Raw genomic sequence first — 27541 nt, forward strand, 5'->3', positions numbered from 1 at the left:
CGCTCATATATGAGAGTTTTAAGATGATGTGCTTATGCCATTTTTAAATGTTTTTATTTGTAATAGCTTTATTGAGATCTAACTGACATTCCATAAAGATATATCCATTATAAGTGTGCAGTGCAATTATTTTTAGTAAATGTATAGTTGTAGGGCTTCCCTGGTGGCACAGTGGTTAAGAATCTGCCTGCCAATACAGGGGACGTGTGTTCGAGCCCTGGTCCAGGAAGATCCCACATGCCACGGAGCAACTAAGCCGGTGCGCCACAGCTACTGAGCCTGCGCTCTAGAGCCCACGAGCCACAACTACTGAGCCCACATGCCACAACTACTGAAGCCCGTGCTCCTAGAGGCTGTGCTCCGCAACAAGAGAAGCAATGAGAAGCCCATGCACCACAACGAAGAGTAGCCACTGCTCACCGCAACTGGAGAAAGCCTGCACGCAGCAACAAAGACCCAACACAGCCAAAAATAAATTTAAAAAGTAAATAAATTTTTTTAAAATGTATAGTTGTACAACCATCACCAGCATTTAGTTCTAGAACATTTCAATCACCTGAAAAAGTTCTGTCATAACCACTTGCATTCAATCTTCCCATCCCAGCAGAAGGTAATCACTGATCTGCTTTCTGTCTCTATTTTCGTTTTTTGGAAGTGTGGTCTTTTGTGGCTGGATTTTTTCCTCTTAGCATAATATATTGGAGGTTTATCCATATTTTAACATGTATCAGTAGTTCATTATTTTTATTGTTAAATAGTATTCCATTGCACAGCATTTTATCTAATCATTATTTGATGGACATTTGAATTATTTCAGTTTTTCCCTATTACAAATACTACTGTAATAATTCATGTAAAAAGTCTTTGGACATATGTTTTTATTTCTCTTGAGGAGATTTGTAGAAGTAGAATTGCTGGATCATATGGTAAGTTTATATTTTAAAGAAACTGTCAAACAGTTTTCTAACGTGGGTATAGCAACCAGCAATTTATGACAGTTACAGTTTTTCCACATCCTTGTAATCACCTGGTATTGTCAATCTTCTGCCTTATACTTATTCTAGTAGTTGTATAGTGGTATTGTATTGCAGTTTTAATGTGCATTTCCCTAACGATGTTGAATATCCTTTCATTTGATTATTAACCATTTGTATAGCTTTTTGGTGAAATATCTATTCAAATATTTTGCCCATTTTAAAAATTGATTTGTTTGCCTTTTTTTTTAAAGAACTTATTTATTTATTTATTTATTTTTGGCTGCGTTGGGTCTTTGTTGCTGTGCATGGGCTTTCTCTCTAGTTGCGGCAAGCAGGGTCTACTCTTCATTGTGGTGCACGGGCTCTAGGCGCACGGGCTTCAGTAGTTGTGGCGCATGGGCTGAGTTGCTCCATGACATGTGGGATCATCCTGGACCAGGGCTCAAACCCGTGTCTCCTGCATTGGCAGGCATATTCTTAACAACTTTGCCACCAGGGAAGCCCCGTTTGCCTTATTTTTGATGTTTAGAAGTTCTTTATATATTCTGACACAAGCCCTTTATCAGATTCTGCTTTTCAAATATTTTTCCCCGTCTGTGGCTTGTCTTTTCATTTTCTTACTGATGTCTCTTGAAGAACAAAACAATTTTCTATAAAGTCCAATTTATCAATTTCTTCTTTTATGGATCATGATATAGTGTCATATCTAAGGAATCTTTGCCTAAAGCATGGTCACAGAGATTTTGTACTACGTCTTCTTCCGGAAGTTTTATAATTTTAGTTCTTAGGTCTATGATGCATATTTAGGTTTTTTTTTTCTGTATGGTATAAATTAAGAGTATAAGTTCATTATTTTGCACATGAATGTTGAATTATCCTAGCAGCATTTCTTGAGAAGACATCCCTTTCCCCATTGAACTACCTTGGCATCTTTATTGAAAATTAATTGACCATCAATGTAAGGGCTTATTTCTGTACCTTTTATTCTATTTCATTGATCTAAACAGCTATCATTATGCCAATATTATATTCTATTATTGTAACTTTATAGTAACTTTTGAAACTGGATGTTATAATTCCTACTTTGTTGTTGCTTTGATGTTCTTGTTCCTATGTTTGTCCATTTGAAGACTGGCTTGTAATTTCTACAAAAAGTGTTTGCTGGGATTTTAATAGGGATCACACTGAATCAATAGTCAGAGGTTTTATATTTCTTTTCTAAAATTTATTCCTAAGTATTACACTCTTTTTCATGTTATCATAAATGGAATTGTTTTCTTAAATTCATTTTCAATTTGCTATTTCTTAGCATATAAAAATTCAACTGATTTTTGTATATTGGTCTTATATCTTGTGACCTTGCTAAATTTATTATCACTTATAGTATTACTCTTTTTTTGTATATTCTTTAGATTTTCATGCACAGATCATGTCGTCTGTGAATAAAGAGAGCTTTAATTTTTCCTTTCCAACCTATATGCTTTTAATTTATTTTTCTTTCCTTATTACAATGGCTAAAACCTCCAGTGAAATGTTAAAGAGATGAGAGTGGACATCATTTTATTCTCAGTCTTAGGGGGAAATCATTCAGCCTTCACCATATATGTGATGTTAGCTGTAGGCTTTTCATAAATGCACTTTGTCACTTTGAAGAAGTTCCCTTCTATTGCTAGTTTTTTAGCATTTTCATCATGAATGGGTATTAGATCTTGTCAGTTGCTTTTTCTCCATCTATTTTCATCTTCATTTTTTTCTTATTTTAAAAAATCTCTATTAAACTACAGAAAAATATGGCAGTTCTTGACTTCTGTTTCCTGACAAGAGGATGTACTAGCAGGTCCTGTTTACCTGATGCCCCAGCTCAACCCCAGAGGTGCACAGAAGCTGTAACCAACTGTGATGACAGTTAGCTGACCTATTGTGTAAAGAAAACAGTGGCCCAGAGATGGAAGGGGCTGGCTGCCATGGTCAGAGAGCAGGATAGGGGGAGAGCTCTTGCTCTTCTCTCCCCATCACTCTGGCCAGCTTATTGCCATCTCTATGAAGCAGACGAAGAGCTCTTTAGTTAAGAAAAATGATGAGGTCATATTTTCCCTGAATTTATTTTAGGAGAACTTCAAATCTAATATTTTAAACAACATTTTAATGTGGTGATCATTTGATGTTCCAGGGTTGGCACTGAGTCAAGATCTGCTTTTCAAACGGAGAATGTTGACTTGCCAGGTGCCCTGCATCTCTCTGACTGCCTTCTTTTGCTTTGGGCTTCACTCAAAGGTGGTGGACATATGGGTTCTGTCAGTAATTAGCATACTTCCAATATAGGTTCATTTATGAGGACTGTCACCTTCACTTTTGACAGTTTTGCTAGATAAAGAAAACTTGATTGACATGCTTTTTTTCTTTCAGCACCTTGAATATGTCTTTCCACCACCCTCTGGTTTCCCTTGTTTCTGATAAGAAGTCAGCTGTTAATTTTATTGTGGTTCCCTTATATATGATGAACTGTTATTCTATTTTTGCTTCAAAACTTTCTCATCTTTGTCTTTCAGCAGTCTATGATGTACCCCCACTAGTGGGTCTCCTTATGTTTACTCTACTCAGGATTTACTGTGTTTCTTGGATCTATAGATTAAAATTTTTGTAAAATTTGAGAAGTTTTAGGCCATTGTTTCTTCAAATATTTTTTTATACATCCTTCTAGACTTCCTTTCCTTCTTTTACTCACAGCTGTCCCACAAGTTTCTGAGGCTCAGTTCATTTTTTCTCAATATTTTAAAATTTGTTTTTCATACTGGATAGTTTCTGTTGGTCTAGAATTTCCATTTAGTTCCTTTTTTAAAAAAATAATCTCTATTTCTCTATTGAGAGTCCCCATTCGTTAAGTCATTTTTCCTTTAAGTTTTTATACATATTTATAGTAGATGTTTTGGATTACCTGTCTACCAAAATCAACAAGTGAGCTCACTCAGCATGTTTATTGGCTACTTATTTTCTGGAATTTGGATCACAGTTTTCTGTTTTTTTAGATGTCTCATAATTTTTTGTTGAAAACTAGATATTTTACATAAAACACTGTAAAAATTTTGGATGGAGTCTGGTTTTCCTCCTGAGATGTTTTATTAAAACAATAACTACTGGAACTTCAGAATCTGTTTTCCCTGAGTTGTGGGGCTACTAGTGTCTCTGATAAATTTTCCTATCTTATTTTTATTTTTTAGCCTGGTTCCTAAAAAATTAGTATAAATGTTCCTAAAAAATAGTATAAATTATAATATAAATTCTAATATTTTCTACCCATACCAGTGGTGTGGTAAAATGACTCTACCCTGAAAAAGGAATCATGCTGCTCCTCTTCTCAAAGTTCTTCTCTTGCTCCCAACTTCAAAGGAGGAAAACTGAGAGTTAAGGAATATAAGGCTTTGTGGGAAATGGGGAGGAATAGACACCACACCAAGTAAAGCTCTTTTACCCAAATTAGGTTGGCAATACTTGGAACTAGACAGATCATTCATTTTCTATTCTAACAAAGAATAGAAATTTAGAAATTTTTAGACTGTTGCTCTTCATAGTCCAATATGATGGTCATAATATGTGTTTTGTTTTGTTGTAAATATTTGCATAATATTTTAGTGAAACCTGTTGATTGTAAAGAACGAAGACTCACTAAAGGCAAAACAGGAAAAGAATGGGTTAGGGGTGATTATAAGTAACAAATCTCTCAAAGCGATATCTGCACTCCCATCATTGTTCTCAATAGCCAAGATATGGAAACATCCTAAATGTCCATCAAGCAGATGAATGGATAAAAAAGATGTTGTATATATACACAATGGAATATTATTCAACCATGAAACAGGACAGCCTGCAATTTGCAACAACACGGATGGACCTTGAGCACATTACGCTAAGTGAGCACATTATGCTAAGTGAGATAACTCAGACAGAGAGAGACAAGTACTGTATGATATTACTTATATGTGGGATCTAAAAAAGTCAAACTTCGGGACTTCCCTGGCGGTCCAGTGGTTAAGACCCCGCGCTTCCAATGCAGGGGGTGTGAGTTCGCTCCCTCGTTGGGGAATTAAGATCCCACATGCCGTGTGGCACGGCCAAAAATAAATAAAATAAAAATAAATTAAAAAGTCAAACTTCTAAAAATCAGGGTAAAATGCTGGTTATGAGGGGATGGGGGTAGGGAAATATGATTGATGTTAAAGGCTACAAACTTGCAATGAGTGGCAAATTAACCGTAGAGATCTAATACACAGCATGATGAATATAGACAATAGTGTAATATAATTATGTAATGTGATATCACTACAATGGCAATCATATTGCAATATATAAATGTATCAAAGTAACACACTGTATATCTTAAATTAACACAATGTTATACGTCAAGTATATTTAATTTTTTTTAAAATATCAAGGAACAATAAAAAAATGAATTATATTCTGTCTTCATGGGGAGAATAAAAACCCAGAAAACATTAGGACCAAGGCAGCTGTTCTCTCTGGCTCACTTGGTCTCTCAATTCCAGATTTCCAGGGGAAAAAAAATCTGATTGGTATTAGTATAGGTTATGGGTCAACGGTCAGCCAATGGATTGGCTACATTTGTATCGGGTCCCCACCAGGGCTGATTCCATGGCCAGATGCAAGGTCATGAGGCATGCAGGACTGCTTACTTCAAAGGCTATGCATATAGGTACTTGAAAACATGTCTATTATACTTACCAGATGTTTGATGCCTTTCTGATCTTATGAAGTTGTTAAATTTGCATGATTCTATGGTGTTCCAAAAGACAGAGCAACCTGGATGCTTTAGATGGAAAAAATGTAGGCAACCCTTACTTAAACTGCTTCACAAAGCTGAGTTTCAACTGCTTTCCCCAATATACAGAATTTTATAGCCTTAGCTCTGAATATGATAACTTCAAGCCAAAGCACATGCAGCCAGTTGTTTTCACACAGGTCCCCTCCCTCATAGAGGAGTAGAGATAGGTCCTGGTAGAGATGAGATCTGAGACCTTTCTCTCTTAGGAGGTTACATGGCAGAAACCTCTACTCTGTTCTGCCATACATTACCTCACTTTTCCACAATGAAACTCTAGTCCATCTTTTTCTAATTACCTCTCAACATTACTGATTCTAATTTTTCATTGTTGGAAGTCAAATTCTTCCAGAGACTACAAGGATTCATGACTGTTGGCTTTTCTTAGTGTGGGAGGCACTTCAGTAGTCCAAGGCACTATGGAGGCTAAGGTCATGACCATGACATGTATCTGATCCTTTAGGAGAGAAGGCTCATACACTATATAACTATACCACGGGGTAGAGAGTTTTAAGTGCCGCAATAATACACTAAATCATAAATCATCCTCTCCAGAGGGGGATAAGATCAGGAAATTTTCAGAAAAGGCTTTACAGGTTTAATGGTTTATTTGGCTGGGCCTCTAAAGGCAGGGGAGGATTTGCCTATTCAGAGAATGTGCTGGAGGTGGGATACAGCCAATTCTGCAATCCTGAGTAGAATTATTATTAAGCTCTAGCATCCTCTCCCAGGACAAGTTTATTCCACTGCTCTCTTTCCCTCATTTGCCACTTGCCTCTGTTTTAACATTCCTTTTAAAAACAAACAACACCTCCCCCTGCCCAAGCAGTGTGTTTGTGGAGTTCTTATCTTCACTGCTCCCACCTCCTCCATAGGCATCCAAGAATGAGAAAAGAGACAGTGTTCCTGCTTCTTTCTTTTCCTTGCTGCCTCTGCTATTCTTTGTCAGAAATTCACTACTAGTCATTATGAGCTAATGTGAAAATAACAAACATTGGAAAGTTACAAAGTTTTCATAGTCATGAAAGGTTCAGGTTGACTTCTTTCTGAGATAGTAATTTAAAAGTTCCCGTGGATTTCTGCTGTTTACTTTTGTTCTTAAGGATGCCCCACAGTCAGCTGAGCAGAGGCCCTGCTTCCTATCTCAATTTCCCAGCAGTTAGATCCACCAAGGTAGTGTGGCTAGCAGGTGAAATGCTTCCCCTTCACATGTAAATAATTTGCATTTCTATGGACCCTCGGGGTGGGAGACAATGGTTTCTACCCTTCACTGGAAATCTGGAATTGAGGCATTGCAATTTGCAAGTAAAGGGCACTTTTGTAGAGGAGAACTTTATTGGCAAAAAGAGTTAGGGTTTTGAGGGCAAACAGCACAATCTTCAGAAGAACATTGGGAGTGAAAAACAGAAGCTGCAAGAAATTCCTTTCAAACTGTTTCTTGGTGAAAAGAAAAGCCTATAGATGGATATGGAGGGAGAAGGATAGTGGTGTTACCAAAGATCAGATATTTGTAAGGTGTAGGAAAAAGATTCTGGAAGAGAGGATGTAACACATGATCTAAGAGAGCAATTATAATCAATGGAGGAAAATTCTGGGGTGGGAGGATGGCCAATGTTTAGGAGCACAAGTGGAGTGTGAGCTTGGAACGGAAGGCTGTCACCCTTCTCAGCCAGGACTGAAGGAAGTGATGAAGTGTGAAAATTGAGACTGAGATTTAGGAAAGTTAAGTTGAGAAACCTCGTGGTGGATGCCTCAGTCAAGTAGGAGGCAAGATCACTTGCAGAACTGGAAGAAGACCAAGTAGAGTGGAGGCCTGAGGAGAGCAGAAATAGGACAGATTTGGGAGAAGTGCCCTGAATAATGTCCTTGGATCAGTATCCTGGATAATCACCCTCCTGATGAGGAAAGGAATTTAGAGAATCAGTGAAGACCCAGCCAAGTCTGGATAGCATAAACTTTTAGTGGAACAAAGTGATTTCTTTATCCAGCAATGCTTGGTTGTACAGGAGCAAGTTCAAAAGAAACCTTTCACTGAAGCATGAGAATGACCAATAATAATAATAATGTTGATTGACAACATTTTAAGGAACATTTTTCATGGTGGATTTTAGTAACATTTTAATCATTACAAACATGAAATACACAATATCAAAATACTCATCAAACATGTGATCTGAGAAAAATGCAAAAAGAAAAGATTACTGGAGTAAAAAAAATCAGTTAGTTCTTGTTTTCTTCTTTCTTTGCTAGCCTAAGGCAAGGAAAAAGGAAATATCAATGTTTTCCTTTCCACTCGACACATCTTCCATGATTATAAAAATAAAAAAAAAAACCCAAGTCATTGGTATATTGTGAGTACATTAAATATGAGTCTTATTTATAAAAATGTGCATTTTACTTTTTCTATTCTCCTATAAACAAACACCAAAAAGAAAGCAAAAGGAAGAAATTGAAAGCATGATGAGTTAATTTCCATGATGGCAAGGCAAGAGACAGCACTCCAAGGTTTTTCCAATTCTGATTTCTTCCCAGTTCTGGAAATATTTAGGGGGAACACTCACGTTCAGCTGTTTTGTTCCACAGTCCCACCCTGCATAGGATTATCAACGATGTTCAATTTTACTACAAATTGTGAAAGATGTTTTCCTTTTCTTTTTCTTTTTGAAAGATGTTTTTCTAATCAAGGTACCAGGTTAACAATTCTTATCTATTTTTGTAATTTTCAATTATGGTAAGATAAAAACCAAAAGCAAAGCATGTTATCCAACTTAAAATTCAGGACAGTAGTTAGACATATGTAGCTTGCACACATATTAATCTGTTTCTCTCAACAAAATATTTGTAATTTCCAAAATCCTATCAGCATTTTCACACAATATGGTCCCTCCAACTTGAAGGGCAATAACATAAACACAGTCTTCTTTCTAAAGAAATTAGTATAAAAATGGCAAAATCACCAAAAAGAAGGAACATAAGAATATCAGTGATTATATCATAGGCAATATGCTTAAAAGCCTAATATGTTAATGAAGTCCTACTTTAATCGCTAGTATCTAAATATGAAACTTATTTACAAAAAAAATTGCTATTGACAAACTAGAACAAAGTGACTTTAAATGAAAGCAAAGCACTTGTAATTAAAGTTCAAGATTTTTTGTGTGATTCCATGTCTCAGTTAATTTCTTTATCAAATTTAGAGATAAACTGGAAAATACCTAGAAAACAAAATCCATCCACTGTAATCTATTTCCTTTACTCTCTTGTGAAATCATCAAAAGACATGCAAGATCAACTCTATCACCTGTGTCTTTCCCAACCCTGTAAACTCTTAGGGGAAAGACCATGTACCTGTCAAGCGAATAGTGCAGAATGCACACACAGATGGGTGTTAAATAAATATCCTTCAATGGAGAGATTAGAGGTTTTCTCTGGGAAGCGGGGAACACATTATCTCATGCATTGACTCAATGACATCCATCATACAATATGTCAGCCTGTTTCCTCATCAAAATATCATCCAAAGGAAATCATCTTTGAGTCTCCTTTAAGTCTTTAGACCCCAAATTTTGAGGCAAGATCCACCCCAGGGAAGGGGGAGTGGTTGGGAAGAACAAGTAGAATTCATGTGGATCAGTGACGTCAGGAAGAAGCAATGATTTAAAGGATGGGGTGCAAACTCACCTGGAGAAGCAGAAGCTGCACACATGTCAAAGGTCAAAGGGCAGAGCCTGAGGGACTCCCCAGTCGCAGGAAAAGTGAAACGCCCACTCCCAGGCTCTCAAGGATTCGTATAGGGGCTCAGCTGTCCCTGCCTTTGACGCGACGGACAAACCCTACCACGCACAGCTGCTGTTGCCAGGAAGGCAAAGCGAAAGCTGCCCCAATTTCAGAGCCAGCACTCGGGAATCCCCCGGTAGTCCTTTCCCCCTCCCCCTCCCGCGCCCAAAGCCAGAGATACCTTCATCCTTACTCCTCATCGTTTCCAGGCCCTCTAGCTCTTAACAGCATCGGTCTCTATGGCGACCTGAAACCTCAGTTCCCATTGGTCAGTTCAATATGAGGGCCGGGCCAATGGGGAGGGCCAGCCTTTTCCTTCCGACCAATGGGATTGGCAGGGAGCAGGTCCGGAGACGGCGGCGTGCTGACGTTCCCGGGAGCCTGGGGCTGGCTGGGCAGGCGGGCTGGCGGCTGGGCGAGCGGCGGCGGCCTCTGGGCAGTAGAGGGGGCTCCGGGGCTGAGTCCGCGTCGACGCCGGCCGCGGAGGCGGCACCATGGGCAAGGGGTAGAGGGGCAAGTTGGCCACCGCCGCCGTCGGGGGTGGTGGGCGAGCCGCTTTGGGGTAGGGGGCGGGAGGGGGAGGGAGGGGCGGGCAGCCGCTCGGCCGCGGCACTTTTTTAATTTTTTCGGGTGCCGCAGCGGCGACCCCTCGGCGCCGATGTTCCTGATCCCCGGAGCGACGACGGCTGCTGCCTAACCTGGAAAGTAAGTGTGCGGGCTCGCGGGAGGGCGCGGAGACTCCTGCCCACTAGACCCCCGGCCCTCGCCCCGTCGCGCCGGAGCCAAGACCTGCCTGCGAGGGGCTCGGGGCAGGGAGGGAGGGAGACGGGGACGGGCGCCTCCCTCCCGTTACTCCGTCCCCACCGCCTCGCGGCCGCCTCGGCTTTCCTGCCCCGCCTCGTGTTTCTGCCCGCACTCGCCTGCCTGCTCCCCTCCCCCCGGCAGGCGCACAAGTTTCACCCTCCATTTGCTTTTCCCTGCGATTATTCTCCCCCGGTATCCCCTACATGCCGCGCACGACCCCTCCCCACGTTGGCCTTCTTGGATCTAGGGCCCCCAGCCCCAAACTTGAGCGCCACGCCGAGCCCTCCTGGACGTCCGCCCGGAGGCTTCCCAGCTCCTGCCCGCCTGGCACGCTGCTCCGCGCCCCCAACACCCCTGGGCGCCCGCCTTCTCCAGCCCTCGGGGCTGTCCGTCCCTCTCTCCAGCCCCAACTCCCGCTTCTTGGCCCACTCCCTTTCCTCCCACGTCCCTTCTGCCTGTACGGTCTTGTATTTGCCCTCTGAGCCCCGCGCTCCTTGCCGGTCCTGCCCACCGCCCAGTCCAGTGCGCCCCTCTCCCCTCACCGCCTATCCTCACGCTCCACCCCTCCCGGTTCTCCAGCCCCAAGCTTCCCCGGCTGCCCTCTTGCGCTGCCGCTTCCTTCTCTCCCTGCCAGGAGTTGAAGAGGAGCTGCGGCACCCTCCCACCCGCCCCCCCTTCGGCGGAACGAGTGTCCCTGCCCGCCGCTGGGGCTGCTCAGGCCTCTCTCCTTTTCCCCCCCGGGAAGCGAGGGGGTGAGCGGCTGGGCCGAGATTTGGCTGCGTGTTGGCTGAGTGCGACAGAGAGCTCGGGCAGTAGAGGCGCCGCGGCGGCCGTGGCCGCGCGGGGCGCAGCAATAAGCAGGTGTGTGTGTCCGGGGGGAACGTGCACCGCGGGCTCCTCGGCTGGCGACAGATTGTGCAGGAATGCGAGGAATGCACCAGGGGCATAGTCCACACGACCCGCCGCGGCAGAACTAGCGCCTTCCCGGTCCAGCTCTCGCCGAGCAGCCAGAGGTCACCGGAGCATCTTCGGAGCTGGTGAGCCTCGCTCCACTCCTCTCCTCCCCTTGCTTTTCTCCATGCGGCAGAGAGGGCGGCGGAGAGGAAGCCCGGCAGGTCGGGCTTCAGCTAGCCTTTCTTCTGGGATTTTGGTGCATTGGTCTCCAGGACTGTGAATTTCGGGCCGATGGCGGTGTAGCCAAGGTTATAGATCATTGCACGAGGTTCTTGGCAAGTTTGGTTTGCAAGGTTTGAATAGTGCCTGACTTTTACGAGGGTTTTTTGAAAACCTGCAGGAAAGGGTGCCGAAGGTTCTTAGAGTAAAAAGCTTGCAGCCAACGTAATTTTAGCTCTATCAAAAAATGTCTCTTAATGCTCATGGACGGGGATGTACTTCAAGAAAGAACTTGAATGCATCAGTTTGCTGTCATAAAAATTGTAATTTTTTCCTTGCATACTGGGCTGTGTTTGGACCTCTTATAATACCTAATGAATAGAAACAGAGAAGCAGTGTTTGGTCAGCGATGGGACAGATAGGACTGTCTGGCACAGTTCAGTTCAGGGCGTGTCAGTTACCATTGGAAGTAACATGGGTACTACAAGATCGTGTATATATATTTCAAGATGTAATTTATTAGTTGAGGTCACAGTTCTTTCATTTTTTGTTCCCAAGTTTGACCGAAAAATAAAAATACAGCTCTGCAACTTTTAAAGAATGGTAATTATGTGTAAAATCCAAAATGATTAGTATACAGTTTCAATCAAATTTTATTTTCCTTAATGCAGAAAAGCAAATTTTTGACAGAAGTTCCTTTTCTAGAATTGGGCTTAGATTCTCTTATTTTAAAAGGTAAAGTAGAAGACTGCTTCTCTTTTTAAATGTAGTGTATTACTGTAGAAGGTATCCTCATTTCTGATACCTGTGAAACAGTTACGGAAAATGGTAACATGAAAATAAGAACAATTGATGTCCAAAATAAGTGTTTCTGGATTTGGAAAAGCATGCTATGTGTGCTTTTATTTGACACAATTTTCTTTGGAGGTTGAATTTACTATAAGCCGCTCCACACTTGGCTATTTTGTATCAGATTCAGGAAAATAATAAGTTGATTGTCCAGCTGTCTTCTAACACTACTGTGTAGGGATCAAGGGCATTGAAAAGTATAAGATTGAGAGCCTTTTATTTAGTTAAGGACCCAATGGAAAGGAAAAATAGAAAAGAAAAAACTTTGTGCTGGGTAAGGTTGTGTCTTTTGGCTGCTACATTGTTTTTCAGGTATGTTCATAATTAGTGGACCTTCTAATTTAGAGATTTAGCTCTAAATTAGAGTTAGTAACACTGTGTAGGATATTGGGAAGTGTTTGGAGATGCCAACAGGAAACTTATGTAACGCAGTCCTCACAGCAGAGTTTCACACGTGCATATTTGATTTGATGTGAAGATTAGAAAGAAAAAGCACATTGAGTTTCTCTGCCACATTAGAAATCAAAATAGCCCGTTCAGGTATATAGAGAATGTGTGTGTGTGTGTGTGTGTGTGTGTGTGTGTGTGTGTGTGTGTGTGTGTGTGTGATTGGCTGTACAAATAGTTTTACATGCTTCAAGTAAAGGGAGGCTTTCAGTTAGAAATATATTCTATTTGTTATAGATATTTGAAGGGAGGAAGTTTTGAAACTGGTGATCATTCACAGTAAAATGACATAAACTGTTTCAATCAGAGTGCGTTCCCTCCCCAACCCCACTATTACATAAGAGAAGGTAGCTGCATTTCATGTCTTATGTATGATGTAGAAGATTCTAACTTGGGGGACGAAACGTCCAGTTATCTGAATTCTTACCTGTACTGTTTTCGGAGGGAGATAGAGGAGCCACGGTGGTGATGGAAAGCATGAGAGAAGGTAAGCAGAAAGTAGGAGCAGCTGGCGTTCATCCAGGGGGAAAAAAAAGGGCTGTTGCTGCATTTACAGGCTGAATAAACCAAATCTAATTATGTGAGTAGTTCTGACACAATTTGAATTTGAGGAAACTACTGCAAAACTGAGTTCAATAAAAACTTTAGCAATTTATGACCTTGAGTATCTGGATTGTCTATATTAAGTAAGAATTGCAATTTTCTTTGTTTTCTATACAAATTGGGAAAGTAAATTTAATTTAAAACTTTAAAATTTATTTAATTTTTAAAATCCAATTATTGCCAGTTTTCAAACTGAGTTATTTCCTTGCTGTTGACCAGGAGTTGATTTAAATAGAGAATTTTCATACCCTGGATGATGCCGATCATTTAAGTCCAGTGCCTCACCTTACTACTTTGAAATATTAAGGTATTTTGAGAGTGCTCCATAAGCTAATTTTTTTTTTTCTGTTCCAGTCAAGAGGTATGCCCATAATTTGGTTCATTTTAAAATGGACATTATTCCTTTGTTTTTAACTGGAAGATGAAGTAGAGGTTATTCTAGGGTTCTTCTAGGGCTTAATCATTCATGGAATTGTATGTCACTTTGGGAAGTTGCCTTCACACCTTCAGTGTACTGGGAGATAATTACTTTCTCAATGTGTTAAATGGTTTTGTAGTGCTTTTCCTGCACTGAAGGGGGAAGAAGAATCTAATTCATAACACCAACAGACTGGATATGTTAGGAATATTACGTAACTATTTCATGCCCAAAATGTAACTACAAATAGCTGCAAACAGAGAGAGACAGAGACAGACAAAGTAAAACTGGATGTAAGGCTTTGTGTACTTCCAGTTAGTGATGATAACAGTTAGCAAGTCAGTTTGATGCCCAGCAGTGAAAAATAACAGACTTCTTCTAGGGTAAGGGCATCAGGCCCTAAGTCACAAACAGCAATAATTCACGTGCTTACTGGTTTCAGTTGGGAAGTTGTACAACACTCAAAAGTTGCTCCCACTGTCACTTCAGTAATTCAGTGGAATTATCTTCATCTTTTGGAGGCTATGTTACCATAACTAAATTGGGGATATTACATAATGGTGCTCTTCAATTAAACTTAGAATGCTATAGACATTCCATTTGTCATTGGTCTGAGGTTTTTTTAAAATTATAATTTAGATTTATTTGATAAATTTATTTATTAAAATAAATTTGATATACCAATATATTTGATATACCAATAAATGTTGGCTACATTGCTGATCATTTCATTATTCATAGTCTTGATAATATTGTAGTTTATTATGACTCATATATAGTGATTCATTGCAGGTGATAAAATGTCATTAGAGATTGCACTGTACATTTTTAATACTATAAAATACATAAATTAAAATATGGAAGTGTCTGAATTATTTTAAGTCATATCATTGTGAAGCATTTTTCATGAACTGAATAATGCCTGATGATTGGTTAGATGCCAATCCCTGTAGGCTGATATACAATATAGCCCTCACAAAGTCCAGAACTCAAATAAAGGATGGGGAGGGAGAGGGTCAGGGGAACCAGTAACCCTTTTCTCATCAACAGCCAAGGCATGTTTAACTTCTACAGTGATTATCTTATTCAGTATGAATTTAGTGAGTTACAAACATCCAAGGTTGTTTATTCTGCTCTTCCCTAATCTGGATCCCTGTGTCGTCCCTGCCCGCTCCAACACACACGTACCACCACCACTACCAATGCATCTGTCTGCTTGGAGAGGTAGAAAAAGCCCCCTTTCAGGGACAACTTACATAGAATATAGAAGTTGGTGCCTAGTCTTCCAGGTTGAATTTAGAGCAGATGTGGGTTTTTGTCATAAAAATGATTATATTTTTATGAAAGTTATGTAAAATGTGAGGTTGAAGAGGGGCTATCAGAGTACCATGCAAGCTTTGGGGGCCTGGCCCGGAACTTGGAATATAATTTTTCATGGACACCCACAGCCCATTTACAAATAGACTTTTAAAACAGTGGGTAGGTGGTATCTGAAATTCTGGTCCACTGTAAGCTCTCTCTTTAACTGCAAACATGAGAAGGAGGTGAAAAGCACCCTAAGCCAGAAATTAGGAGATCTGCCATTAAACCTTATGACCTCCACAAACCATTTCATATTTGGGTTACAGCTTCCTACTTTTAAAAGTTCAGGGTTTGGATTGCATTGATCTAAGATATATTTCAACTCAAGGTTCCCAAAGTTCTCAGGGTTTTTTTGGTTTTTGTTTTAAGAAAAAAGGTTTCATAAGCATTGCTGTTTATAATCATTCCTATTTTCCCTTCTACTCCAAATCATAACAACAGGAAGTTGGGGTTCTCTTTTGAGACTTTTGAATCTCCTTCATGTTCATCTTAAATAGCTTTTTTTTTCTTTAACAGTATAATTTTGGGAAGTGAGGGGAAGGGAATAAACCATACAATGTTTTTAAGGTCTCTGTCTACCCCCACCCCAGTTCAAGGTGAACCAAGGTACTTTAGGCCAGGGAAAGTCTTTGGGATTTTACCTTCACACAGAGCGAAGCCCATGAGAAGTGTCATTATAAGGCAGTGAGGTGTTGTAGTTAGCAGCCAGAGTGTCATGGTTCAATTCTGCCTCTTCTGTTTGCTAGGTGTGTAACTTGGTAAATTACCTAATCTCTCTGGATCTCATTTTGCTCATCTGTAAAACAGAATGACAAAACTATCCACCTCATATTGTTGTTGTGAGGACTAAATGAGTTAATACATGTAAAGCACTTACAACAGGGCCTGGCTTAGGGCCAGCTCTTAATACATTTAAGTCGTTTTTATTCTTACATTGTGGTACTTAATGATGCTTTCTGTAGCATCTACTATATGCCAGGCAAATTACTGGCTTGTTTTCTGTGATCTTAGTCAATATGATTATGAATCTAAATAGGATCTTGCGGGGAAGAAATAAACTACTGAAGAAAAATTATTGTGAGCTTGATAGTTTGCAAGAGATTGCTTTTTTTTTTTTTTTTTTTTTTTTAAAGATTTATTTATTTTTATTGATTAATTGATTGATTGATTGATTGCTATGCTGGGTCTTCGCCTCTGTGCTAGGGCTTTCCCCAGCCGTGGCAAGCGGGGGCCACTCCTCACCACGGTGCGCGGGCCTCTCACCGTCACGGCCTCTCCTGTTGCGGAGCACAGGCTCCAGACGCGCAGGCTCAGCAATCGTGGCTCACGGGCCCAGCCGCTCCGCGGCACGTGGGATCCTCCCAGACCAGGGCTCGAACCCGCGTCCCCTGCACTAGCAGGCAGACTCTCAACCACTGCGCCACCAGGGAAGCCCAAGAGATTGCTTTTAATGAAGAGAATCCAGCAAAATAAATCAACTAAGGGCCTTTTTAAAATAGGGAAGTTAGACCTTGTTCGGCAGGCAGTACTTAGAGGCATGTAAACACCACTAACGTGTAGGAGGTTGGGTAAACACATCTTAATAAACTGTTACGTTTAAAAGGTAAAGACTGATAGTATTATACACTTGCAAAATGTAAAACATACCTTTTAAATGTGTATGCAACTATTGGCATTTGTAATTCTAAGTGGTAGTCATTTTATAAAATGTCTTTGCTAGTCAACATGTGAAGAAAGTGTTAAGTGTTAACCAATTATGGACTAAAATGCATGTTGTAAATAAACTCTTTAAGCTGCCTTTTCTCTCTGAAATTCACACTTGAAATTGTTAGGAAACTACCAAAGCAAGAAAAACTAGAAGAAAAGTTTGGAAAATACTTGATGTAAACCAGAAGACAGTGGTTTAATAGATACAGTCTCTAGTCCTAGACCTGGCCGTATTACGAAGCTGGTGTGTGTGCAATGAGCAAGCCATTTAACTCCTCTGGGCTCTGGTTTTCTCATCTTATGAAATGAAGGTGTTGGACCAGATGCTCTCTAGAGTCCTTGTAGTACTTATATTTCACTTCTCTTAGCACAGCCAGCCTTCTCATTCTGTTGTATTTTTTCCTCAGCAAGAATGTACTGTCTTCTCAAGAATTTATTACAATTTACCCTCTGGGGTAAGGGGAGAAAATTGAAGTTATACATATGAAACACTCAGCTTCTAAAAATATAAATGTTGCAGCCAGACAAACATTTGTCCCCATAATGGCTGAGTTAGTGGCTATCTTCTTGGACTCATTTGTTAACAAACCAGTCTGCTGTGCACATTTGAGGCTTAAGCCCTTGTTGAGGCTAAATTTTCCAGAAGTTGGATAGAAATAGAAGGGAGGTTAATTTAGGTGGTGGTTAGATGGGACTGGTCTTGTTAAAATGAGAAAGGTCCACTTACCATTTGCTTTGGTTCGATTTCCCCTGAAAGGTTTGATTTGTTCTCAAAGAAATTAAGCAACTGAGACAGAGTTGTTCCTCTGGAAAAACTGTTGCTTTTCCATAAACAGAACTCATTGATCTATATCTCATTATAGAATATAGGTCGTTTCATTTAACTCTGGTTTTTTAGTGCGTGGCCAACCAACCAGTGTTAAGAAATTGCAGCGTATTTCAACAGGATGATATTTTACTTAGATTTGTGCTCTTGTGTCTTTTTTTGTTTTTTTGTTTTTAAGCAATTAAAAACTCCAGCAAAGAGATTTTCTCCTAGATCCTGCTCTCCCGCACAAAGGGGGAAAAATTCCTATAGAACTTACATATGTATACCTCCATATACAGTAATTTAAAAATATTGAGATTGACTGTTTCCCTTTGCTAATACAGTAAGTACATTATTTTCAAAAAGGAGAATCAATTATGCTACTAATATATGCACTATTGATTGAATTCTCAGTATGATCAAAGTAAACACTTGAACAGGCTCTTAAGTTTCTATACCTTCCAGAGAATTGTAAACACTCAAAGTGGAAACCAGTAATAACTACGTTGCAGTGAGGTTCATCATATTGTCTGGCACCTGCAACCTGGATTGAATGGGGAACAAGGACTAATCTAGTTAGAATAACTTCTTAGTCCTAAGTACCACCAGGGATCCAAGTGAGGGGACTGAACACAATTAGCACTTCAGATATTTGCTGGAGTCCTACTGTGTGTGAAGAATTGTGTTGTGTTTTATATACCACTTATTTAAAAAGATACATGATTCATTTTGGTTCCATTTAGTCATCATTCATTTGTCCCCTGCTCTGTATGAGACTCAGTGCTAGGCCTCATGGCCAAAAGATGAGTTTCCCTAGGGAGTTTTACAGTCTATGTTGAATTCAGTATTCAGAGTCTCCATCTTTGAGGAAGCTGTGATTAATTTTACCATTTAGTTGGTAAAGATAATACACATGAACTGAAAAAAATTGTTCTAGAAAACTTTGGTATATAAATAAACATGCAAAATTGTTCTGTAAGTATTAAGGATGAGCTGTAAAATGACTTTGTATTCACTAGGTTTTAGCTAAACCTACTTTTTAGGTGTGTTATGTGATACGTTACCAGAATCTAGATAGACAGCTGCGTTAACCACTGTCAGTGGCTTTCTTTGGAAAAAGCCTGCATTTGAAAAAGTGCTCCCTACCAGTAATAAGGTAGTGATTTTAGAAAAGGCTTTAATCATGAACTTGATTATTTGGTTTATATTTCTTGAAGTACTTTACCTCATAGCCTATGTAAAATAATTGATCACAATGAAAATGCATTATTTATGAAGAACCATAATTTATGCCTTAAGACCTGCCATTTTAAGTAAGTTCTTTTTTTCGTTTTCATGTAGCACTACTTTGGTTTATTGTGTTTTGTGCTTTTCTTTATTCTTTATACAATTTATATGCCTTATAAGTCCAAACTTATTATCTATTATCGAAAATACTCCCTTTTGTTGTTATGAATAAACAGAAGAATGTTTTGAAAATCTCTTGAGACATCTGCTAGAATAAATGGTCTCATTGAATCTTACCTTGAACCTCAGACTGATGCACTGACGGGAATTTTCCACTTATTGTCAATTTGTCAATGACTGAATAAGCAGCAAAGTCAGTTTTTAAAAAGCACTGAAAGAGGAATCAGAAAACCCAATTGGACTTTAACAAGAACTGCTGTTATTTTGAGACCTGCAATAAGCAACTCAGCTGTTAAATGTCTAACTCGGACTGTCCACACATGAAAAATATGTGTCAGTCCGAAATCTTTGGACAATATATTGGCAGGTGTCAATCTTCCAAAATATTGTTTCTGAGTTACTTGATCAGAACTTTGAATGCAATTTTCCATAGAAACAACATAAATCCATAAATCCATCGTCCTAAGATGTAACTGGAGTATATCAGTTCCAAGTTCCTATGGTCCTTCTACTTCCCTGAGCTACTTGAGAGCAGGGACTTTGTCTTTTTGCATGACTTAATCTTGACCTCCAGTCTTTCTGGATACCTTAACTGAATGAATGGGTTTTTAATTCCGATCTTGGCATACCTTCACCTTCTACTCTAGGATAAACCTCTCCCTGCCTAATACCATCCCTCTTTCCTTTTGTAAACTACTTTTGTAAACCGTTTGGTCTTAGACGCTCAAAACTATTTATTGTACATGTTTCAATGGAAAAACTGCATTCTGCCTTATTTAAACAATTACCTGTGTAATACAGTTTGGTAGATAAATAATTATGTCAAATTCCTTGCTGAAAACATTAATTAGAAAATCTTAAACAGACTGATTCATATTCATTATTGCCTGGATTATAACTATGGTGAGATGAGTTTACATAGTACGCTCTTTCTCAGAGTATTAATCTGTAGCTATGAAGCACCAAGACAAGCTTGGTCAGGTTTTGGCCATATAACATTGACCAAACTTACTGTGTCCTTGCCTTTTGTGAATTAGTAATATCTTTGTTATATTCAGCTGATGAATTGAGGTAAAAAGTAGATGCATTTTTAAGCACATGAAGTCTTTCAAAGGAAAAAGTTACTAAAATAATACAAGCATAATTAGCACTATAAAATTACATAAACATTAATAGTCATAAAACAGGAAATTTCACAGCTTGTTTTTGATGTAGTGGGTGCAGCAAACCTTTGTTTGGTTTTAACAGTGTAGTTAGAAACACTCAAACATTTTGGTGGTTCCTCCCCCAACCTCACGTAATCACTGTGATAAAATTTGAGTAAATTATAATTTTAAAAAATTAAACTTTTAATTGTGAGATGATGATGAACTCACAGTTCATAACTCACAGAACATGCAGTTATAAGAAATAATACACACATCCTGTGTACCCATTACCCATTTTCCCCCAATGGTGACAGCTTGTGGAACTATAGAACAGTATCGCAGTCTGGATATTGACATCGATGCCATCAAAATACAGAACATTTCCATCACTCCAAGGGTCCTCGTGTGGCCCTTTTGCAGTCACGCTTCCACTTCTCTTCCATCCTCACCCCCTCCTTAATCTCTAGCAACCACTAATTGTCCTCTTTCTATACATTATAGAAATATAATTTACTTATATAATTTCATCATTTCAAGAATGTTACATGAATGAAATCATACAGTATGTAACTTGAGAGTTTTTTGTATCTGTCTCCTCAGCATAATTTTTTAGAAATTCATGCAAGTTGTTACACGTATCAATGTTCTCTACTGTTTTATTGCTGTGTAGTACTCTGTAATAAGAATGTACCACAGCTTGTTTAACCATTCACACTTTGAGGGACATCTGAATTTATTTTCAATTTACAGAGCTACTAGACATATCTGTATACAGGTTTTTATGTTACAAGTTTATATTTCTCTGAGGGAAATAAATGTCCAGGAATGCAATTACTGGATTAAATTATAATTTTTAAAGCTTCCTTTCTATAATTATACACTGAATTACATGTGACCTCGGTAATTTAAAAGTTAGATTTATAGTTTTGGTAAATTACAAAAACGTTGTGAAACCGAGTCTTTTATCTTTTATTACCGAGTATTTTACAAATACTGCCTCCTATTAGTTTACGTTATTTTTAGCAGAATCTCATCATTGATTTTATTTTGTTTCATTTTTTTATTGATGTATAGGTGATGGACAGTGTTATATAAGTTACAGGTGTACAATATAGTGATTCACAAGTTTTAAAGATTATACTCCATTTACAGGTATTAAAAAATATTGGCTACATTCCCATGTTGTACAATACATCTTTGTAGCTTATTTTATACTGGATAGTTTGTATCTCTTAATCCCCTACCCCTATATTGCCCCTCCCACATTCCCTCTCCCTGTTGGATACAGAGAACTAGTTTGTCCTCTACATCTGTGAATCTGCTTCTTTTTTGTTATATTCACTAGTTTGTTGCATTTTTTTAGATTCCATATATAAGTGATATCATTGTCTTTCTCTGACTTATTTCACTTAGCATAATGCCCTCTAAGTTCATCCATGTTGGTGCAAATGGCAAAATTTTATTCTTTTTTATGGCTGAGTAGTATTCCACTGTATATATATACCACATCTTTTTTTTTTATTTTATTTTTTTTAATTTTTGGCTGTGTTGGGTCTTTTTTGCTGTGCACGGGCTCTCTCTAGTTACAGCGAGCGGGGGCTACTCTTCGTTGCGGTGCGCGGGCTTCTCATTGCGGTGGCTTCTCTTGTTGTGGAGCACGGGCTCTAGGCGCACGGGCTTCAGTAGTTGTGGCTCGCAGGCTCAGTAATTGTGGCTCACGGGCTCTAGAGCGCAGGCTCAGTAGTTGTGGCGCACGGGCTTAGTTGCTCCACGGCATGTGGGATCTTCCCGGGCCAGGGCTCGAGCCAGTGTCCCCCGCATTGGCAGGCGGATTCCCAACCACTGTGCCACCAGGGAAGCCCCCCACATCTTCTTTATCCATTTATTTACTGATGGGCACTTAGGTTGCTTCCATATCTTGGCAATTGTAGGTAATGCTATGAACATTAGTCTCATCATTGATTTTAAATGGAATTCATGAAGTTACTTTGTAGCTTGACTTCAGGGTTTGTTTGTTTCTGTTATATTTTGTTTTGTTTTAGACAGGAGGTATATTTAATTTCCAATAACAATTCTGTATTTTAAAATGTAATTGTTAATGTTAGTTTTTTCAGAACTTCACCTATATATGATGTAAACAATTGTAGTAATATTCTTTTAAAACAAAAGTTTATTGTGTACCATGCTCACAGGCGAACTAGGGATTTAAAATGAAGACAGTATCCTTGTATGTGATTGGAATCAATCCAGTTGTCAGGTGGAAGCCAACAAGCATACCTGGAACTTTTAAAGGCAAGGAGTCTGCTTTTTTTCCTAGAAGAGAAGATGTTTTCTAAAGCACAGTTTTCTCATCCCTCCTCCCCCCCGCCAAGTTTTCCCCTTGCTTTTTGCATGATTACTGGGTACAATTTCTGCCAGAGAAAAATGTTGAAATTTGTGTCTGGTCTAAGTAAAATTATTGCAATTGATAATTTGATTTGTTTTTATACCCTTTCTACCTTAAATGTCTAATATGTTTCTTTTCATGGTTAAAATGCCATCAGATCATTTAATTAGTTTTATATCTTGTTCTGTATTGTTTATATTTAGTCTAAGATTTTTATCAATGTTTTTTAACGTTCACAGTCTTCTGAAATCATAGCTGAGGAAGACAAGTGATGACTACAATTAGTCCTAAAACATAGCTTATACAGTAACACTCTTCTTCAACACTGTGCTTTTAAAGATTTGATCCTTTCTCTATATTTGAATGATACAACCTCAGCACCTTTTAATTTCGTAGAAGTATGATCTTCCCAACGAATTGTAGATTTCCCAAAGGCTTTCTGTAGGTAGCTAGTATGCCCTTCTCTGCCTGGTGAGCCCATGGTTTTTTCCCTTCAAGGTCTAACTTGATGACCCCTCCTTGGTGAAGCCTCCTTTGCCCTTCTCTGCAGATTTAAACCTTCCCACCTGTGCTTCTTAGCACTTTGCATGTAACTCTGCTACAAATATGTGTCACACAGTGTTCAAGTTATTTCTCTGTCTGTGTTCCTGGCTGTATTGTGAGCACTGTCCAGGTTAGAACTGTGTCACAGCCATCATTGTAACCCTCACCTAGCAGTGTGCCTGACATACATATTAAGCACCAGATGCCTGCTTTGGGTAAATGAATAATAAAATACTTTGTTTATAACCTTAGTCATCCCTCTCCACTCTAACCTTTAGTGAGTCCCCATTTTTCACCCTGCAGGATCGCTTTAGACTCCAGCCTGCCTACCAATAAAGGCCCTTCACAATCAAACCTTAATTACTCTCCTTCCTGAACCTTTTGCATCAGCAAAACCAGTTTCTACTCACTGTTTCCTGACTCCCTGTGCTGTCTGTTTCAATCCTCACAGTCCTGCAAGACCTGGTTCAAATCCTTCCTCGTGTGTGTGACCTCAGACCACTGGCTGGTGGTCATCTCTCCTTCTCCAAATGTCTCTTTTCTCTGGCTTTTAATGATAAATTCCCCATGGTGGTTTTTCTGTTGTTGTGTTAGACTGTTAACATCTACTGATTAACTCTTCTCTTGTCTCTTTCCTCCAAGTTGATTGTAGCTCTCGAGGCAGGGCCCTTGTCTTGTATGTTTGCTATCTACCAAGTGACACATTTCAAGTAGAGCTCATTCAGGAAGTAGAGGCTGTGCCTGCTGGTGATGTTGGTGGGTAGGGCCAACCTCTAAGGAATGCTGAGATGTATACGAAAGATAGTCTCTCGTGTCCTTCTTTCATTAATAGTTATTTGCAAAGCACCTAGTATGTGCCAGGTTTTGGTGTATGCCATTTAGATGTTGTGGAGACCTCAGTTGTCAAATAAGCTACATCAAAATGAAGTTTTGATGGTTTGTTCTTAAAGACCCCTTTGCCAAATAAGCTGTATTAAGTGGGGTTTTGCTTCTCTAAGTTGTTGTCTCATTTTTATATAGTACTGTCCCATGTTGAAAAGAGTGAACACTGCGACTGAGAAAACAAAGAAAATTTTATCTCTTGAACTTTTTTTTTTTTAAACAGTGAAAAGTTGTATGTTTTTGAAGCTGCAGAGTTGTGATGTCCAATCTGGTAGCTACTGACCGCATGGACTATTTAAATTTTTAAATTAAAAATTCAGTTTCTTGTCCTCACTAGCCACATTTTAAGTGCTGAATAGCCACATAGGACAAGTGGCTATAGTAATAGGCAGATACAAAACGTTTCTGTCATTGCAGAAAATTCTGTTGCAGCTGGTATAGAGAGTAGCTGTGACCAATTATAAATAAAATAACAAAACTGTAAATGTTTTTTGGTTAACAAAGCAATATGATATAGCTTTAGTTTCCAAAGTATTTCTATTAATATCTATTTAATCCTTCTAATAACTCTGTAAAAATAGGTGATATACTATACTGCCTTCATTTCACTAGCAAGGAAATTATAAGAGAGTCACAGTAATAAAAAAAGTATCAAAATAAACTGTAAGTTCAGTTTGTGGTTCAGTTCTTCATACTGAAATAAGATAGTTGTTATTTAGTAGTTAGTTAATATTTGGTTAATGTATTATGGAAAGCATTTGATGTACAAGAATGTGTGATCTTATTTTTTTCATCACTTAAAATCTCATCAAAGGGACTTCCCTGGTGGCGCTGTGGTTAAGAATCCGCCTGCCAATGCAGGGGACGTGGGTTCGAGCCCTGGTCCGGGAAGATCCCACATGCCGCGGAGCAACTAAGCCCGTGCGCCACAACTACTGAGCCTGCACTCTAGAGCCTGTGAGCCACAACTAGTGAAGCCCGCGTGCCACAACTACTGAAGCCGGTGCGCCTAGAGCCTGTGCTCCACAACAAGAGAAGCCACCGCAATGAGAAGCCCGTGCACCGCAACCAAGAGTAGCCCCCGCTCGCCGCAACTAGAGAAAGCCCGCACACAGCAACAAAGACCCAATGCAGCCAAAAATAAATAAATTAAATAAAATTTTAAAAAAAAGAAAGGACCATGCTCACAAGTGTATTAAAAAAAAAAATCTCATCAAGTTAAAAAAAACTTGGGCTTATCTTTTGAAATTTTCAGTAGAATTCAGAGAATTCTAGTCAAGAACCATTTATTATAGAGCCCCAGTGCTCGGTATGGGAAGGAGTACGGAAATGATTTGGGAAAGGCCTAGTCCCTACATTCAGGACGTTCACTCTTAGAAGTGATGTTACAGTAGCAGGTGAGCCTCAGAGATGCCAGAAATGTCCTTACTGACTGCAGAGAGGCTCGATTGTCTTCATCTGTGTGGCACCTTCAAGTCTGCCAGAGTCTTTTCCTCTCCTGCGTTCCGCCCGCAGGCTGAGACACGTCAGGGCAGCAAAGGTATAAAACAGAGTGCTTGTCCTCAAGAAGCTTATGTTAAAACTTGTTCATGATTCTGGGGGTAAGAGAAAGAAAATGGTTGCTCTGAACATCTTTGATTTGTAGTTTTGCTTCGAAAATTAAATTTAAAAACTGCCTGGAACACATAGAAGTGTAGGTATGCAAAGTAAGTTAAACAACATACAGAATGGAATTAATTTAGTATGCAGAGTATCACCTTGCTTCATAATTGAAGGAAAGCCAAAGCAGAGCCCTCTCCCTTCCCTTATTTTTTCTTTTAATGCTGATCTAAGACACAGAAATTTCATCTGATTTTTAAATTTCCATAAAGTAGCTTCAGAGCAGAAAAAAAGAAAAGAAAAATCCTGACATACAATTTCAGTTACTTTAAATAAATATATCTTGACATTTCATGTTTTTAATATATAAGATGTAACAAATCTATGCTGTATCCTATGGTCTCATTTTTTACTGCTTTTAAGAAGCTTAGGAGATTGACCCTCCTGATAGGGAAAGTATAGGCTGTAACTAGTGTGCAGGCCCCTTCTCTGTGACTCAGTTTGCTTGTAAAGACATTAAAACTGATAGAGTTGGTCTGAAGATAATTTTTCATTCACTTTTATTGGATTCATTTTAATTTTCAGTTCTGCGCTGAGCTTCTTAAAGCTTTTTGGAGGAAAGAGCTGGGGAAGAATACATTTTTACTCTATATCTTTTAGAAACCATGTGATAAGATTTATTTAAGTTTGGGCTACCTATAGAACGAGACTGAATAATTTAAGCATGTTTAATTTTTCAATCATCAAAAATGTTTAAATGCCTCTGTTAAGTTTAATGTGGTATCTGAAATGGAATTACTTTTCAACGACTAGCGCTTCGTTTCTTTGAAATAATGCTTAGTTCAATAAATGGCAATTAATAGAAGAAGGAAATTGTCCTGATTTTGTAACTATGAATAAGATTGGAGAAATAGTAAAACAGGCGTTCATTGTTACTTAGTTGGAAGCTACTGCTTATGGCAGACCCACTAGGAGAAGAGATGAATCTTACTTCCAGTATGTCTTCTCTCATATGTGTGATGAGCTTCTGTTACTGCAGTGATTTGCACAGTTTGAAATAAAGCACAGTTTTTCGTGTCAGCACTTGAACGCTTTTTTTCCTTTTTTCACAATGAGCAAAACGTTAGACATTTCATTGTGAATAGCTCTCGTGATCCAGAAAATTCGAGCAGACAATTTAATTGTTCTTGACTGTAAAAATTAAATCTGATACTAAATTTAATCCAGAATCTATTCATGTAGGCTTTCCCCCCTTATTTCAAACAGAAGTTAAACTTGCATGTCTAAGCAACTACATTGATGTAACATTCAGAAGAAAATTCATGCCAAGTGATTTACAACCCATCCTCCTTACTCCCTGATCATTATTAATCCTATTCTTTGACTTTCCTGGCCCCATCCGTAATCAGGCTCACGTCTTCATCTTTTTTTTTTTTTAATTTATTTATTTTTATTTATTTAATTTATGGCTGTGTTGGGTCTTCGTTTCTGTGCGAGGGCTTTCTCCAGTTGCAGCAAGTGGGGGCCACTCTTCATCGCGGTGCGCAGGCCTCTCACTATCGCGGCCTCTCTTGTTGCGGAGCACAGGCTCCAGACGCGCAGGCTCAGTACTTGTGGCTCACGGGCCCAGTTGCTCTGCGGCATGTGGGATCCTCCCAGACCAGGGCTCGAACCCGTGTGCCCTGCATTGGCAGGCAGATTGTCACCCACTGCGCCACCAGGGAAGCCCCACGTCTTCATCTTTAAAACGTTTCTTCCACCAAAGCCCCCTTTTGGGCCATGGTTTTCTCTCCTTCCACTCCAAATCCCTGAGAGATTCCTCTACCCTGGGGGCTCCATAGTGCTTGTTGAGAAGAGGCTCAGGTTGGTGGCCTGGC

General features: G+C 39.3%; 2 protein-coding genes across 10 annotated transcripts in view; one reads left to right on the forward strand and one right to left on the reverse strand.

The window, feature by feature from the left end:
• CCDC148 (coiled-coil domain containing 148) overlaps nucleotides 1-9685 on the reverse strand; it is a 294377-nt gene extending 284692 nt beyond the window's left edge. For both annotated transcript variants that reach the window (XM_057551473.1, XM_057551471.1), the window contains exon 1: nucleotides 9493-9685. In XM_057551473.1, coding sequence (XP_057407456.1) covers nucleotides 9493-9517 — 25 coding nt within the window. In that variant the 5' untranslated portion in view covers nucleotides 9518-9685. The remainder of the gene's footprint in view (nucleotides 1-9492) is intronic.
• A 456-nt stretch (nucleotides 9686-10141) lies between these two features.
• PKP4 (plakophilin 4) overlaps nucleotides 10142-27541 on the forward strand; it is a 253541-nt gene continuing 236141 nt past the window's right edge. For 5 of the 8 annotated variants that reach the window (XM_057551047.1, XM_057551051.1, XM_057551050.1 and 2 more), the window contains exon 1: nucleotides 10142-10293. The gene's annotated coding sequence lies outside the window, so the exon portion shown is untranslated. Of the gene's footprint in view, nucleotides 10294-11026; nucleotides 11430-27541 lie in introns of all 8 variants that reach the window. The other 3 variants (XM_057551048.1, XM_057551054.1, XM_057551055.1) reach the window with 3 other exon arrangements.

The sequence above is a fragment of the Balaenoptera acutorostrata genome, chromosome 8 (genome assembly GCF_949987535.1).
Source record: "Balaenoptera acutorostrata chromosome 8, mBalAcu1.1, whole genome shotgun sequence".
NCBI lineage: Eukaryota > Metazoa > Chordata > Mammalia > Artiodactyla > Balaenopteridae > Balaenoptera > Balaenoptera acutorostrata.